At 44.0% G+C, this 14556-nt stretch overlaps 1 protein-coding gene across 1 annotated transcript; it reads left to right on the forward strand.

The window, feature by feature from the left end:
* Positions 1 to 917: 917 nt before the first annotated feature.
* LOC102504527 (C-C motif chemokine 4) lies at positions 918 to 3107 on the forward strand. The gene is made up of 3 exons (XM_006173582.3): positions 918 to 1549; positions 2049 to 2163; positions 2728 to 3107. Exons 1-3 carry the CDS (start codon positions 1474 to 1476, stop codon positions 2813 to 2815), a joined length of 279 nt encoding a protein of 92 aa, XP_006173644.1. The 5' UTR covers positions 918 to 1473; the 3' UTR covers positions 2816 to 3107.
* Positions 3108 to 14556: the final 11449 nt, after the last annotated feature.

A 14556-nucleotide genomic window follows, 5' to 3' on the forward strand; every position in this document is an offset into this window, starting at 1 on the left:
CACATCTCTATGGCACCTGGGAGGCCTGGCTCCCTCTTATCACTGTTTCTCAGAGCAGAGGCCAGTAGCAATGGGAGCAGGTGGGTCAGAGTGGTTGAGCTGAAGATGGATAGAGATCTTGATCTCATCACCCCAGTGGCCCTCACTTGCCCCGATTCATGCACTGCTACTGTATTCCTGGCCTTTGGAAGCTTCATGTTGTTGCCTTCAGGTCCACAGCAGCTGCCACACCAGGCAGGGCTTTACATGAATACAAAGAATTCCCTGTGGATGACTGGGAAACACCCACACGCTTAGACTGCACCCTTTTTCTGCCACCTAGATGAAATCATTGCTAGATACATCCAGTTCCATTTGTATACTGGAGGAACGTCTTTATCTGGGTCTTCCAAACTTGATTCTAACTGAATTCTTTCTCCTTTTCTATTCTTGGTCCAAGGGAGCACAGTGGAATGTTGATTTCTTTGGCCTTTCCTTCTTGTTCTGGGACAGACTGGCCCCAATTTTTTTTTTTTTTCTTGCATTCAGCCCTAATAAGATGAGTCTCTATGGGTGGCATGGCCTTTAGCGGTCAGCAGTTTCTCTCTTTGGGGTCACGTCCTGTACTTGTCCTGCAGGTGACAGGGTGCAAAGAAAATGGATTTTAGAGTCAGATGATTCTCAGTCCAAATCTTGGCACTGCCACTGAACAGCTATGTGTTTATCTGTGAACTCTGCTCTGCTTTCTGTTCCTTATTGCCTTGGGGGAATCATCCACCCCTGCTCAGGGTTATGGCAGGATTAGAGGTGTGTATAGGGTGGATTGCCCAGTGCCTGGCACACGGTGAAATGTTGAATAAGTAGAAGTTATACTCGTACTGCAGGGTCCTTCAATGCTGGAATCTTTCTTTATGCCCAAGGAAGCATTAGAGGCATTGAAGTCACTCAGCCCAGCAGAAGGAGGCCTAGAAATGGAACACAGAATCCTGGCTGCTGCTTCCTTCTTGGGGCCAGGCTTGTGGCCACCCTGGAAAGACTGATACCATTTTCGGGAGGTGTCAACCACTAAGAGCAGCATGATTCTCATCTACAGGCCCCTTCTAGCAGGTGTGAAGGATCTATCTTTCTTTCTCGGGTTTGCAATTCTCCCCCAAGTCTCAGTCACTGCCTTTGGTGTACCACTTCCCTCTAGGGGTTCAGCCCACTTCTTCTCCCCTCCACCTCCCTCCGCTTTCCTCCGTGATGACATCGCTGGGGAAGAGAAAGCGGTGCCGAACGCCTCACGATCGCTGGCTTGTTTCCTTATCGGCACCATGACATCATCTGTACCCTGGAAATTCCGCCCTCTTTTCTGTGCCCTCACCTCTGTCTCAGGGCTCAGAGTTCCTATAAAGAGGGGTTCCCAACTCAGTATCAGCACAGAGCACAGTTGGGTTCTGAAGCTTCTGGGTTCTGCAGTCTCAGCCCCGGGCAAGTCTCTCCTCCGCCAAGACCATGAAGCTCTGCGTGACTGTCCTCTCCCTCCTCGTGCTGCTGGCTGCCTTCTGCTCTCCCGCACTCTCAGCACCAAGTAAGTCTGCCCTTTCATCTGCCCCTGGGTCACGATGTAGGCAGCGCTGACTTTTCTCGTTGGGGCTAGTACAGCAGTGGCATCTGGGGATGCACCAGAAGGGAGCCAGGAAGATTTCCCAGTAGTTAAATGTAGAGTCTGGTAGGCATTCAGCAGTATTCAAGTTCCTGTTTTCTTAAGAAATAGCAACCAGTAGACTTGTTTAAGCAAGTGCCTGTCTTGCTCTGTGCCTTGGTTTCCCCATCTGTAAAATGAAGGGAGTTAGACACATCCTCTGAGACCCAGTCCACCCTCAACCTTCTAGAATTCTTTCACAATCTTCTCCTAGGATCCTCTATTCAGAATAAGGCTCCTGCTCAGAGTGGGTGGGATTGGATGCCAGGGACAACATTTGGGGATCGGGTAGATGTACAGGGATGCCCACTGAATAGGTACACCTAGAAGCCAAAATGAACAGCTCCGGGCAGATCGTTCATCTCCCCTTGGCCTTTCTTTCCAGTGGGCTCAGACCCTCCCACTTCCTGCTGCTTCTCTTACGCCCAGCGGAAGCTTCCTCGCAACTTCGTGATGGATTACTATGAGACCAGCAGCCTCTGCTCCCAGCCAGCCGTGGTGTGAGTATCGTCCCTGGGGCCTTTCTGGGAGGAGAGAATGAGGGCGGGATTAGAAAAGGAGGCCTGCCTGGGGCAGGAGAGACCAGGAGAGACGAAGCCTCAGGGAGGCAGGTCAGAGCTGGTGGCCTCAAGAAAAGCAGAGAGGAACAGGCCATGAAGTCACCTGTTGAGTCCTAGAGGGACCTCAGGGGAGGGGGAGGCACTTTCTGGGGAGGAAGCTAGCCAGCGGCCAGGAAACCTGGGAAAGTCAAAAAGATGACAGGAGATGTGGGCTGATTACTTAAACTGTGCTTAGAAAACAGTGGAAAAGTCAGGGATAGCAGGAAGTGAATGGGGAGATATGTCCATACTGTTTGCAAAACTCATTGGCTCCTGGGCAACCCAGGAGGCCACAGCGAAATCCGGGGTGGAAGTTACAAGGAGTCCGGTCCCAGCAGCACCCCAGGAAGGGTTTTCCCATGCACTTGACTGTCCAACATGGGCCCCGGCCACGCAGAGGGAGAGACCCCCCCACAACAGGCAAGGTCCCAGGGGATTCTAATCTGTCCACTCCTTGTTCCACAGATTCCAAACCAAAAAGGGCAGGCAGGTGTGTGCCAACCCCAGCGAGTCCTGGGTCCAGGAGTACGTGGATGACCTGGAACTGAACTGAGCTACTCTGAGCCCGGGGCAGGTGTTCTCCAGGGAAGGTCACCTGAGCCTGACGCTTCTCAGCGAGACGCCCCCTTTCCACGCTCATGACTCCTCTCCATAGTCCCTGTTCCTTCTCTTAATTTAATCTTTATAATGTGCTGTGTTATTGCATTTGGTGTTGTTTCCCATTATTTATGTTAGTTTTGTCAAAGGACATGTATCCCCCATGGGGATGGTCCACCATCACTGTGTCTCTGCTGTTGCGGATACATGGATAATGCAACTCATTCCAAGTGTTTTCATAATAAAACTTAAAAAAAATGGAGACAGTTTCTTTGTGCTTTAATTTGATTTGGGAATTGTAAAGGGAATCGCCTGGTATTATTAACAGGGGCAAACTACAGTTTGCAGACACCATACGAGTGAGCAATTACTTAGTACTTAATATGGGATAAAATGTCTAAAGACACAACCTCACTTAATACTTTCAACAAGGATTTAATACCCTTATAAAATAGGGACTGTTATCATCAATTTCACAGATGAGGAAACGGGGGCACAGAGGAGATGTGACTTGCTAAGGCTTGTAGGTCTGCTTGGGGAGCGTCGTGAAAGGATGATTCAAAACAGATAGCTATCAGCGGGGGTGGGTATAGCTCAGTGGTAGAGTGTGTGCTTAGCATGCACAAAGTCCTGGGTTCAATCCCCAGTACCTCTGTAAAAAAAAATAAAATAAAAAAATTAAATTAAATTAAAAAATAATAAATAAAATAAAATAAAATAAAAAAACTCCCAAATCCAAAGACGAAAAAAAGAAATCTTAGAAAAAAAAAAGATAGCTGTGCTAAGGGTTATCATTTCAATGTCTTGAAAAGAAGTTGTAAGTAGCAGCAGCAGCACAAGGCAGAGGGAAGGTGAAGCAGCTCAGAGTCAGAAAAGGAGGCGTCCATCACTCTCATCACCTTGCCTTCCTGGACCTCAGTTTTCCCACCTGTGAGGGGGGAGTGATATTATCCCCTGTGAAGGGCTGTTACAGGGTGATGTGCAAAGCACTCATCATGGGGCCCAGCATCTGGAAGATTCTCTATTTCCCTCTTTAGAGCCTCAGCCTTTTCACTTAAAGTGGGCTGTCATGTCTGGTCCTCCCATCAGGCAGATCAGACTTGTTAGTGGATGGGCTCTCTAAAGCCCAAAGCAAATGTGAAGTGTTCTCTTGAGGACAGAAGAACGAATGTCAGATTTGGTTCTGGAGCGCTGGGGGAGTGACCTCAAGCCACTTCTCCTTCACAGCCCTTCAGTCAGGGTTGTTCACCCTTCAAACTCTTCCTATGACGTGGGTCAGGGAGAACATGGCTCTGAAGTAGCATTATGTGCACTATTAAGTCTTCATCCACAGGGCACAGAATCTTGGTCTCAAAGCTGGGAGGACCCTCTCAGACCATCTGGTCCAACTCTATCATATTATGGAAACTGAGGGCCAGGGCCTGAGACATGACGTGCTAAAAACCACCTAGAAAGTGTCAAGGCCAGTGCCAAATCCCAGGTTAGTCCCATTTTCTGTGCTCCTTGTGATATGCCTCTGTGATCCCCATAAGGACAACTCATTGTGTAAGGAGGGTAAAGCCGGGGCTACCTCAAAATTGTGTGTCCTTTTTTTTAAATTGAACTATAGTTGATTTACAGTATTGTGTTAGTTTCAGGTGTACAGCAAAGTATACATATATATGCATAACTGAATATATATGTATACACATATGTATTCTTTTTCAGATTCTTTTCCATTATAGGTTATTATAAGATATTGAATATAGTTCCCTGTGCTATATAGTAAATCCTTATTGCTTATTTTACATATAGTAGTGTGCATCTGTTAATCTCATATGCCTCATTTATCTTTCCCTATGCCCTTTCCCGTTTGGTAACTATAAGTTTTCTATGTCTGTGAACCTGCTTCTGTTTTGTAAATAAGTTCATTTGTATTATTTTTTGATTCCACATATAAGGGATATCACATAATATTTGTCTGTCTTTATCTGACTTACTTCACTTAGTATGATAATCTCTAGGTCCACCCATGTTGCTGCAAATGATGATATTGCATTCTTTTTTATGGCTGAGTAGTATTCCGTTGTATGTATGGATGTATGGATATATCGCATCTTCTTTCTCCATTCATCTGTTGATAGACACTTAGGTTGCTTCTATGTCTTGGATATTGTAAATAATACTGCTGTAAACATTGGGGTGCATGTATGTTTTCAAATTCGAATTTTCATCTTTTCCAGATAGATACCCAGGAGTAGGATTGCTGAATCATATAGAAACTCTATTTTTAGTTTTTTAAGGAAGCTCCATACTGTTTTCCATAGTAGCTTCACCAATTTACATTCCCACCAACAGTGAAGGAGGGTTCCCTTTTCTCTGCACCCTCTTCAGTGCTTATTTTTTGTAGAATTTTTTACGATGGCCATCCTGACTGGTGTGAGGTAATACCTCATTGTAGTTTGGATTTGCATGTCTTATTTGAGTGTTCTTAGTCTGATGCAAAAGCAGAACCTTGTATCTCTCTGGGGCCGATAGACACAATTTCCTTCCTTGCCCTGCCCTCGACCACTCCCATCATCCCAGAGTTCCAATAGAAACCTTCTTCAGATTCCACAGAGACTGAGAGAAGGAGGCTGGGAGCAGAACTGATCTCAAAAGTTATTAGGAGAAGCTAGCAGCAGTGAACCTGACTAGTCTTGGCTTCTGCTTTTCATCTCTAGATCAGAGCTGTCTAGTAGGTAGCCACTAGCCACAAGTGGCTATTTATATTTCAGTTTAATTCGACTTAAATTTAGAATTCATTTCCTCAGTTGGACTAGTCACATTTCAAGTGCTCACTGGCTGCATGTGGCTAGTGGCTGCCGTATTGGACAGTGCAGCTATAGAACATTTCCATCATCGTAGAAATTTCCACTGGATAGATATTCTCAGGGCCCAAAGGGAGTGAAAGGAGGGGGAGTTGGGTTGGCATGGAAGGTGACAGTGTGGTCTTTGGCAAAAGATACACAACTCTATTCTAAAGCAAGGGGTTAGAAGAGAGAATGGATGATCCCCAGGCCTGAGACAAGGTACAAATCACTGTGGTGACCTAAATAATGCCCCTCAAGGTGATTCACGTCATAATCCCCAGAACCTGTGTATATTACCTTAGGTGGCAAAAAAAAAAGACTTGATAGATGTGATCAAGTTAAAGATGCTGAGAAGAAAAGATTATCCTGGATTATTTGGCTGGACCCTAAATCTGGTCATAAGTGTCCTTAGAAGAGGGGGCAGAAGGAGATCTAACTACAGAAGAGAAGGCAATGTGATAACAAAAGCAAGGAGCCATGCTGCTGGCTTTGAAGGTGGTGGAAGAGACCAGGAGCCAAGGAATGCAAGGATGCAGCTCTAGAAGCTGGAAAAGGCAAGGAAATGGTGTCTTTCCTAGAGCTTCCAGAAGGAGCGCAGTCCCTTTGACTTTAGCTCAGTGAAACAGATTTTGGACTTCTGACCTCTAGAGAATAAATATGTGTTGTTTTAGGATACCAAGTCTGTGTAATTTGTTACAGCAGCAGTAAGACATTAATACAAATCACCAACTGAAGAATCACTGACAGTGTCCCCCTCCAGTGCAGTGTGGAAGGTGCATTCTAGAAGATGAGACAAACTTCCCCACAGGGGAAACCCAGGGTGAAGCGGACACATTCCAAGGCGATGGACTATGATGGGGTGGGACATTTCAAGGGAAGGTTCTGCTTCCGCAGCGGAGTATGAGGGCTGAAGCTTCACCAAGGTTTCAACACCCATCAGCCACATTAAGAGGAAGTCTGACTCTTCTTGAGACTCCTGCAGCTTTCCGGGGGTCTTGAATTCCTGTCTGGAGGAATCCATCCCCTCATTTGTCTAATGAAGCCCAGAGCAGAGCCATGACTCGTCTCTGGTTACATTACAGAGAGAGGACAGGGTTGGGGCCAGCATCTGGACCTCCTCCCTCACAGTGGAGCCCTTCTCACCACACCTCCCTGCCCCCGAGCAAACAGGAAGGGAGAAACTCAGCCCCACAGAGGCCGGATGTCCAGGGAAGATGGCAGGAGACTTGCACACCCTCATGAGCAAATGCTTTACCCAGGAATTACAGATTACAGTGTGGAATCCTCGCTGTGGGGCAATGCAGGACTTCACCTGTTGTGCAATATCAGACTTCGTTTTTCCTTTCTCCTCGTTTCATAAAACTTCCTTTTCTTACCCAGAGATAGGGAGATTGTATCTGCTTACATGACTGCCCAGTTGAGGTTTCTCTGTGTTCCTGGTTGGTGGCCAGAGCCAGAACAGATGAGACTGGATGGGGGATGGGAACCACTGGGCGCCAAACCTGGGTTTTCTGCTCTCCTGCAGGGCCCACCTCCCTCATCTCCCTCTCCAGACGGAGGTTGTCTGTTTCCTCATGTTCTGATTTATGCAAACTTTCTGTCTCTCGCTACCTCACCGCAACCCAGAATCTTCTATAATGCTCCCCTGACACAGGCATTTTCCTCTTAGGAGGCCAGGAGCTGAGCAAGCAGAAGCAGGGGCCGAGGATGAAAGTTGAGCTGCGGATGGTGAAAGAAACCACAGCTCTTCCTGATGACTGAGCGCTGAGCTGCTTTGTAGACTTACGCTTCATGGACCTAGGGACCTGTCCCCTCTCTCTCTCTCTTTTCCGGTTGTCTCCATTTGTTCTCCCCGCCAAACGCCTCACCTCATGGGTTCCCGTTGGGTCCAGGCCGGCAGGAAAGTGGAAGAAGATGTAGGAGCTGAGAGAAATGTGTGACTGCATTTCCCTACTTTTTAAATAGCTCCATTTTTAGAAACATGATAACTGTGTAAAATACATCCACTTAGAAGAAAAGATTAAGTTACAGTTTTTTTTTCAGGGTAAGACAGGTTTGGTCCCAACAGGATGGTCTGGGGACACCCGCTTATATGACAACTCCCAGCGTAGTCACGGGGAGATCATTTCTCCAGGCTGTATTAACTCCTTCTGAATCTCACAACCCTGGGTGCCGGGACTCCCCAAGGAGACCTGTTGCCTACAGTGACTCCTTATTCATCTCCAGGAATCCTTTCTTCTTTCTGCCCGAGGCTGGAAGAAGGGGGTCCCAGCACTTCCGAGCTCCTCACTGTGCCAGACACTACACTGCCCGGGTTTCATGTATAGTCTTCTTTAATCCTGGAAAATATTTGGGTAGATATCATTGTTCCCATCTTAAAGATGAGAAAACCAAGGCTCTAAACGGTCAAGAGATAGAGTCACAGTCTAGAGATGGATTTTTTTCCTTAACCTTCTCAGTTGTGATCCCTGCAGCCCAATTTGATTTTCACTAGCACTCCTTTTCTATAACCTTCCTACACATCCACCCTGGAATCATTAAGCCCCTCTCCCTTCCATCCTGCCTCTCTATCTCCTTGATTGGGGAGGTTGGAGAAGCCTGTCTTCTCCCCTTTTATTTTGTAAAAGAGCAAATTCTTGACTCTTCCTGCCTGACTGTAGAGGGCGCTGTTGCGCCTGTGACGCAAGATGAAGTCTGGGGATTGAAGTCCTAACCTAAACGGCTGTTGGAATTCCTGACGTAGAGCAGCCAAGTAATAGTTTGGTATCATGCCCTCGGTGACCTTAAAATTAATAATTTTTGAATAGGTAACAATGGACATTGTATAATATTCAAAAGAATATCCAACCAAGATAAATCTCCCTCCTGCTTCTATCACCCTAGGAGACTAGGACACTTCCCTACGAGCCACAAGTGACTGTTTCCACTCTTTAACAAATTCATGCATAGATTCAACAAACTTTTAGAGGCATCAGGAAATAGAACAACACAAGTGATAAGAAGGAAATCCCAGACCACTGGGGCCTTAGGTTTCAAGCGTTTCTCCTAAAGGGGCTTTAAACCTCTCCTTTAACACGTTCCTTCAGCTTTACTAAGTTCCTGCCAGCTGTGCTCTGGTACAAATTTAATTCCAACATAAAACACTTCCTTGAGCTTTGAAGATGCTCCTTTTCCTCCCCTGCACTCAATTCCCCAGACCAAGGGTAGCTGGAAACATCCTTGGTAAGTTTCACAAGCCTGTCTAATTCATGTGATGTTTGTACATTTCAAAGTCTGGACTTGGAGGTGCAAGAATGTTAACTTTATCTTTCCCATAAATGAGCCCAGCTCTCTGGCCCCCATTTCTTTGGGTGGTAGGAGATGTAATCTGGCCACAAGGTGGGCATAAATGCTTCCTGATGTTTTTTCTCTAACCAAGAATCTCCCACCTGTCATCCCTCTTCCTTGTCTCCCATTCTTCCCAGGGTCGCTCTGCATCCTGGGGGCTAGTGTGTGATCAGGCTGCTGGGGGCACAGGAATCTTGCTCCTTGTCATCTCCTGACCTCTGCTGGTTTCTACTGAGTGCATCTCTGTCACTGGGCATCAGTCCCTCTGTTGTATCACTGTTCTGTCATGGCTCCCTAGGTTGGGTCCATGACTCTGCTCCTTTTGTCCCATCCTAAGCTCCTCTGAGCCCACCAGGCCTGGGGCTTCTTGGACAGGCTGGCAGCCTCCCTGGGCTGTTCCCCCTTCCTGCCCCCCTCTATCTACAGTCCACCTTCTTCCCTGGGCAGGGATGGGGCCCTATTAAGATTATTCTCAGATGTCTACCTTTTCAACTCATATCTTTTATCCTCCCATTGGAGAGATCTTATTTTCTCTCCTAGTAAGTGAAGAGCTAGCTCTTAAATCATGAATTTAAAAAATGTATCTATTCTTTATGGTATCAGCCTTATCTCCAGTTTCCTTTGGGGCTTGGCCTTTTGAACACCTTCCCCCCCACTTCCTCCCACCTCCACTCAAATCTTTTTCTCCCCAAAAGCTCAGCTCTACAAAAAGAAAGCCTGTGTTTTCAGAACTATTCTGTAGGGTTGAGCCAGGATGGAGGAGTAGAGAGGCTCACAGCTTGTCCTCTCCCACAAATACACCAAGAATGACATCTACAAGCCCACTGAATCGCAGAACACTTACTGAACTCTGGCAGAGTGGCTCTCGGTTAGAAATACAGGAGGATTCTCACAAAATCCGCTGAAGCACTCCAACCCTGCCTGCTACACACCGCAGCTCAGAAATGGGTCCAGAAACCCCTACTCCAGCAACAGGGGGAGCAGACCAGGCCCCTGTCAAGGCTGTGACAACTACAGAACAAAAAAAGAAGGCCCAGATCAGCAACAACAAGCCCTGATCACCATAACTCCAACCACACCCCCAATCAAAGGGATACCAGCCAGCACACACGGAAGGGAGGCGTGGCAACCAGCCATGCTAAGAACAGCCCTCGCAACAAAACTATTAGATGCACACAGTCTACACCCGAACTGCTCCCACTTTAAATAAAAACAAACAAAAATTAAAACAGCCCTTCAAGACCACAGCAGATAACTGATCCTCTTAAATCCACGGAGCCAGAGAAACGTAAGTAAAATGAAGAAGCAGAGGAACTTACTCCCAATGAAAAGAACAAGAGAAGTCCCCTAAGAACGATCAATGAAACAGAACTCAATGGTCTACCAGATCATGGCTTCAAAAAGGGAATGATCAACACACTGAAGGAACTAAGAGACACTGTCAGTAGAGACCGAGAATACTGTAAAAAGGAAATTGAAACTATAAGGAAGAGCCAATTAAAAACAGAAAACTCAATTGCTGAGAACAATTATGTAGAGTCTGAAGAAAAACCCACTGAGGCACTCGAACGACTTGTTTCTCTAAGCTGTGTCCACCCTCCCCTAAGGGCAGCGAGTCTCCACTTCTAATTGTCTGCTTGCAACAGAGGGGAATGGGAGTGAGTATAAGAAATTGGAGAGGGAGGGAAGACACCTTGTAAATTCCTCACAACGTTGTCTGTTACACTCTGAAAGTAATGCAGAAAGGCAACAGGCCCACAGGTGTTAGGAACACATCTTTGGCCAGATCTGTGCCGTTTGACTTTGCAAGTTTGATCATCTCTGACCTAAGTCTCATGATCCATAACAAAATCTCTTGGTGTCTATCTTCAGCTTTTCATGACACAAGACAAAAGATGCAACACAAACAAGGTGTGGGACTTGGGGGCTGAGCATGCATTTAGGTGTTTGAAGGATTTGGCAGGAATGGGAAATGAGGACGAAATTCCAGGAAAAATGGATCCTAGGAAATTCAGGAGTCTAAACACAGAGGCTGCTATCACCTTATATAGTCTTGTGTGCCATCCTGGGAAAAAAAAAAAAAGAATAAAACTTCAATGGATGCAGGGGTGACGGTTGGGTTTTGCGGACTGAGGACATCTAGGAATTCCCAAGGTCTAGACTCAATCTTCTCCCTTAATTTTTTATATGCACCCAATGGCTGCTGCAGACATCAGGCCCCTTCAAATGGTAATATGTCATGAGAACTGGCCAAAGCCCCAAATTTGTGATGGTGATTCGAGCACTAGAAATCAGCTTTTTATAGGGACATCATTTTGTTTTGTTTTTTTTCACAAAGAAATAAAGGTTTTTATTAGGTAGGTGAAGTGTCCTTCATTTCCATGTGCATAAAAAAGCATTTTGGGGAGTTTTTCTAGAAGCCCACCAGTGGAGACATCACATCTAGGGGGCTGGGGCGGGCTTGAAGCGTTGGCAGGGTGTGACTTTTTTTGAGTCTCACTTTTCATCATTTGGGACACAGGGACGCAATGAAAGCAACCCCACCCACAGGCTTGTGCGCTTTCAGTGTGATGATGTGTGTTAAAATACAGGACCTGCCACGCAATCGCGTGCTTAATAAAGGTCCCGTGTTTGCGTGATTACTGAGAAGAGTCCTTCCTGGACAAGCCTGCAGTGTCTGTTATTGAAATGTCTACCTCAGCAAGACTATTGTTACAGGCCATAATTATCCTTTGCTTTGGAAAGGATAATTATCCTATCCTTTGGAAACTCCAACAAACAGGTTACACTGTGTTAGAGAATTTCTGCTAATTAAGTTTCTTCACATAACTCTTTGTCTTATATTCCCAATTGGGATACATCCCAAGGGGAGGATGAGAATATACAGTTTGAAATAATCCATTAAGAATTTAATCTGGGGAAGTGAGACTAAAAATGTCCTAGATCAGCGTGTGAGACATCCACGTCTCTTTCCCTGTGGGGAGGAGGTGTCAGTTGTATAGCCTTTTTCTTCCCCTTTCAGTTTTATTGAGATGTAATTGACATACAGCACTGTATAAATTTAAAGTATATAAAATAATGGATTTGACTTATATATATATCATGAAATGGTTACAGTAGGTGTAGTGAACATCCATTATTATCTTATTTACGTACAACATTAAAGAAATAGAAAAAAAATTTTCCTTGTGATTCGAACTCTTAAGATGTACTCTCTTAACAGCTTTCATTTATAACTTACAGCAGTGTTAATTATCTTTATCGTGTTGTACATTACACCCTTTACAGGACTTACTTAACTTATACCTGAAAGTTTGTACCTTTTGACTACCTTCACCTAATCCCTCCTCCCCCACCTCTGCCTCTGGTAACCACAAGTCTGATATCTTTTTCTATGAATTTGTTTGTGTGTTTTTTTAAATTGAAGTATAGTCAGTTACAATGTGTCAGTTTCCAGGTGTACAGCATAATGTTTCAATCATACATATACATACATACATTCATTTTCATATTCTTTTTTCATTATAGGTTAGTACAAGATATTGAAAATAGTCCTGGTGCTATACAGAAGAAATTTTTTTAATCTAATTTATATATAGTAGTTAATATTTGCGAATCTTGAACCTCCGATTATCCATTTCCACCCCCTTTCCCCCTAGTAACCATAAATTTGTTTACTATGTCTGAGTTTATTTCTGTTTTGTAGATAAGTTCATTAGTGTCTTCTCTTTTTCTTTTTTTTTTTTTTAAGGTTCCACATATGAGAGATATCATATGGTATTTTTCATTCTCTTTCTGGTTTACTTCACTTAGAATAACGATCTCCAGATCCATCCATGTTGCTGCAATTGGCATTATTTTATTCTTTTTTATGGCTGAGTAGTATAAATATATTGTATAAATATACCACAGCTTCTTTATCCAGTCATCTGTCGATGGACATTTAGGTTGTTTCCATGTCTTGGCTATTGTATTTAGTGCTGCTATGAATATTGGGGTGCATGTGTTGTTTGTTTTTGAAGCATTAATAATTGACCTACCACATTATGTTAGTTCCTGGTGAGTCAATATTTCTGTACATTTCAAAATGATCCCAGCTGAATTATATATATACATATATATTTATAAACCACACTTTCTTTATCTATTCATCTAATCAGATATACAAGTACAGGAGGCTCAGAGGGTCCCAAACAGGAAGAACCCAAACAGACCCACACCAAGACATATCATAATCAAGATGGCCAGAGTCAAGGATAAAGAAATGATCCTAAAGGCAGCAAGAGAAAAACAAAGAGTGAGTTACAAGGGAACCCCCATAAGGCTCTCAGCTGATTTCTCTACACAAACAATACAGGCCAGAAGGGAGTAGCAAGATATATCCAAAGTCCTGAATGAAGAAAAGATGCAGCCTAGGATACTCTATCCAGCAAGGCTATCCTTTAGAATAGAAGGAGAGACAAAGAATTTCAAAGACAAGCAAAAACTAAAAGAGTTTAGCAACACTAAACCCATGCTAAAAGAAATATTGACAGGTCTACTCTAAGTAGAAAAGAAGCAGGATGCTACAAAAATGAGAAACTCATAACTGGAAAGGAGATAACTGCCATGAATTACAAAAAGAATAAACACAAAATTGTAAAAGAAGACATCTAAATCATTAAGAGTGGGAGAGGGAAGCAAGGAAAGCCACTGTGGCAAACAGTATGGAGATTCCTCAAAAGACTAGGAATAGACTTACCATAGGACCCAGGAATCCCACTCTTGGGCATATATACAGAAGGAACCCTACTTCAAAATGACACCTGCACCCCAATGTTCATAGCAGCACTATTTACAATAGCCAAGACATGGAAACAGCCTAAATGTCCATCAACAGATGACTGAATAAAAAAGATGTGGTATATTTATACGATGGAATACTATTCAGCCACAAAAACTGACAACATAATGCCATTTGCAGCAACATGGATGTTCCTGGAGAATGTCATTCTAAGTGATGTAAGCCAGAAAGAGAAAGAAAAATATGAGATTGCTCATATGATGAATCTAAAACAAAACAAAACATAAATATAGAACGGAAACAGACTCATAGACATGGAATAAAAACTTGTGGTTGCCAAGGGGGCGGGGGGCGGGAAGGGACAGACTGGGATTTTAAAATGAAGAATAGATAAACAAGATTATACTGTATAGCACAGGGAAATATACAAGATCTTGTGGTAGCTCACAGCGAAAAAAAAAATGTGACAATGAATATATATATGTTCACGTATAACTGAAAAATTGTGCTCTATACTGGAATTTGACACAACATTGTAAAATGACTATTACTCAATAAAAAATGTAAAAACAAAACAAAAAAGTTGTTCTACCACATTATGTTAGTTCCTGGTGATTCAATATTTCTGTACATTTCAAAATGACCCCAGCTGCATTATATACATACATATATATTTATAAACCACACTTTCTTTATCTATTCATCTACTGATGGGCATCTTGGTTTCTTGGCAGATATGAAATGTACAGTATGGGG

Source organism: Camelus ferus, chromosome 16, assembly GCF_009834535.1.
Source record: "Camelus ferus isolate YT-003-E chromosome 16, BCGSAC_Cfer_1.0, whole genome shotgun sequence".
NCBI classification, from domain to species: Eukaryota; Metazoa; Chordata; class Mammalia; order Artiodactyla; family Camelidae; genus Camelus; species Camelus ferus.

What these genes read in the sequence shown, in the direction of transcription:
- LOC102504527 (XM_006173582.3), top strand. Translation starts at nt 1,474, where the DNA reads ATGAAGCTCTGCGTGACTGTCCTCTCCCTCCTCGTGCTGCTGGCTGCC. An exon ending in TCCCGCACTCTCAGCACCAA is followed by an intron (nt 1,550 to 2,048) that starts GTAAGTCTGCCC and finishes CTTTCTTTCCAG; the next exon opens with TGGGCTCAGACCCTCCCACT. An exon ending in TGCTCCCAGCCAGCCGTGGT is followed by an intron (nt 2,164 to 2,727) that starts GTGAGTATCGTC and finishes CTTGTTCCACAG; the next exon opens with ATTCCAAACCAAAAAGGGCA.